This window comes from Fulmarus glacialis, unplaced genomic scaffold (assembly GCF_000690835.1).
Source record: "Fulmarus glacialis isolate BGI_N327 unplaced genomic scaffold, ASM69083v1 scaffold12322, whole genome shotgun sequence".
NCBI lineage: Eukaryota > Metazoa > Chordata > Aves > Procellariiformes > Procellariidae > Fulmarus > Fulmarus glacialis.
In genome coordinates this window covers 21,491-23,194 of record NW_009197203.1, presented here as the reverse complement: position 1 = coordinate 23,194, position 1,704 = coordinate 21,491, and the positions used below count along the sequence as shown (strand labels likewise).

General features: G+C 38.3%; 1 protein-coding gene across 1 annotated transcript in view; it reads right to left on the bottom strand.

The window, feature by feature from the left end:
• Positions 1 to 302: 302 nt before the first annotated feature.
• LOC104072863 (NADPH oxidase 4-like) overlaps positions 303 to 1,704 on the bottom strand; it is a gene marked incomplete at its 5' end in the record, with an annotated part of 12,140 nt that continues 10,738 nt past the window's right edge. Inside the window, one exon of the mRNA XM_009572459.1 lies at positions 303 to 882. Within this exon, the coding sequence (XP_009570754.1) occupies positions 762 to 882 (121 nt within the window). The remainder of the gene's footprint in view (positions 883 to 1,704) is intronic.

Sequence of the window (1,704 nt, the reverse complement as noted above, 5' to 3'; positions counted from 1 at the left end):
CATCTTTCTGGCTGCATAAATCACACTTATTTTGCAAACTCACTGAACGCTGAATTGATGCAAGATAGAGAGTTCTCCACGTACAGCTGTTCGCTTGCCAAAAGCCTGTGATTTACATCACGGCGGAGTCTGCCCACACGTGCTACACAGTTGCGCTCACTTTTCCATAGGTTAACCATATTCCACCCTCTCTTCCATTCAGGATGGGAATATTCAGATCCATTACAGAAGTAGACTAGCGAGAGTAACACTATATTTTAAATACAGAGTCCCAATTCTGCAATGTATAAAATCTCTAAACCCAAAGCCATGAGATTTGTATACCAACAAAAGCAATAGGTCTTTGTAATACACTATGTTTTGTCATTTGGATTAACCTGGGGTTTGATTTATTAATCCAGCTTCAGACGACTGAAGTGGAAGAAGTTCAAACGTTCCACAGATTCTTCTTCCATCAGCTTTTAAAGCAACCATGTCTCTCCCCAGCTTCTGTACTTTTTAATTAACAGAAACAACTCCAAAGAATCACCGCTGCCACAAGTATTGTGCGAGCGCATTTGGCTTTGAGCATAAGCACTTATTATTTGTTGGTATACTGCTGTACCCATCATTTTCCAAAGTCTTAAATAATCATAAATAAGAAAATCTGTGCTATTCTTTGGTACATTTCTGTCTGTTTCAACCACAGCTGAAGTTTTAAGTTGTACAAACAAAAAATTGCACTTTTATCTTCTAGAGAGTCTTGCTAGTCCAAGAGACTTTCAGCTGAAGGATTCTTTATTATACTCAAACCTTGTCCCGTAAGAATTGCTGCTGTTGCTCAGTTTATGAAGTATCTTAGAGATTTTGTTTGGTCCACAACAGAAAACTCCAATGGTCTTCCTGTTAAAAAAAAAAAAGAAAAAAAGTTATGACATTGCAAATAAACAGTAACTTCTAATGATAGACAGAGTTGGATTCTGGCTTCACTGTATTATACATAAGCCAACTATGCATAGCTTTTAAGGTAAGAACAGCTCACTAGATCATGCAGTTAGTATTACTGAAGCCACCAGATCTCCCCCAAGTATCCCCACAACAAGCCCTATCTATTACTTATTTGACTAAGACAACTCTTAGGAAAAAGTGCCTCATCTTAGTCTCAAGACACCAAGTGATGAAAAATTAATACTTCCCACTCTAATTTTTTCCACGATTAATCACTTTTTTTGTTAAAAATGTGTTTCGCTGTAATGACTTCATTAGTGTAACTCATGATTTACACCAGCAGGAGATCTAGTCACTAATGGCGATTCGTTACACTAATGGAAACAGAGCACTACTAAACCATGATTATTTCTGGCAGCAGCAGAATAATTTTACCACTTTTGTTTCACATTAGCATGCAATCTTTCCTTCAACAGCTGTATCAGAAAGTCTTATGAAAAGCCAAACACAGAATATGATCCTTGTTGATCATCCATAGCTATCAGCCTGGGTTCATTAGTTAACCTTTTTCACACCACTCCACCAACAAGAGCTCTTTGCTCTCTGGTCACCTTAAACACAGGCTGTAAGTCAGACTCACAGTCATACAGCATCTAAGGGCTCAGAACATTAGCCAGCATCAGAACAAAAATATCCACAACAGCAGGACTGAGGCACTCATGGTATTCATCTTCTCCCTTTTTTGACCGATGAGGAGAAAGGAAAGGAAGGAACAGG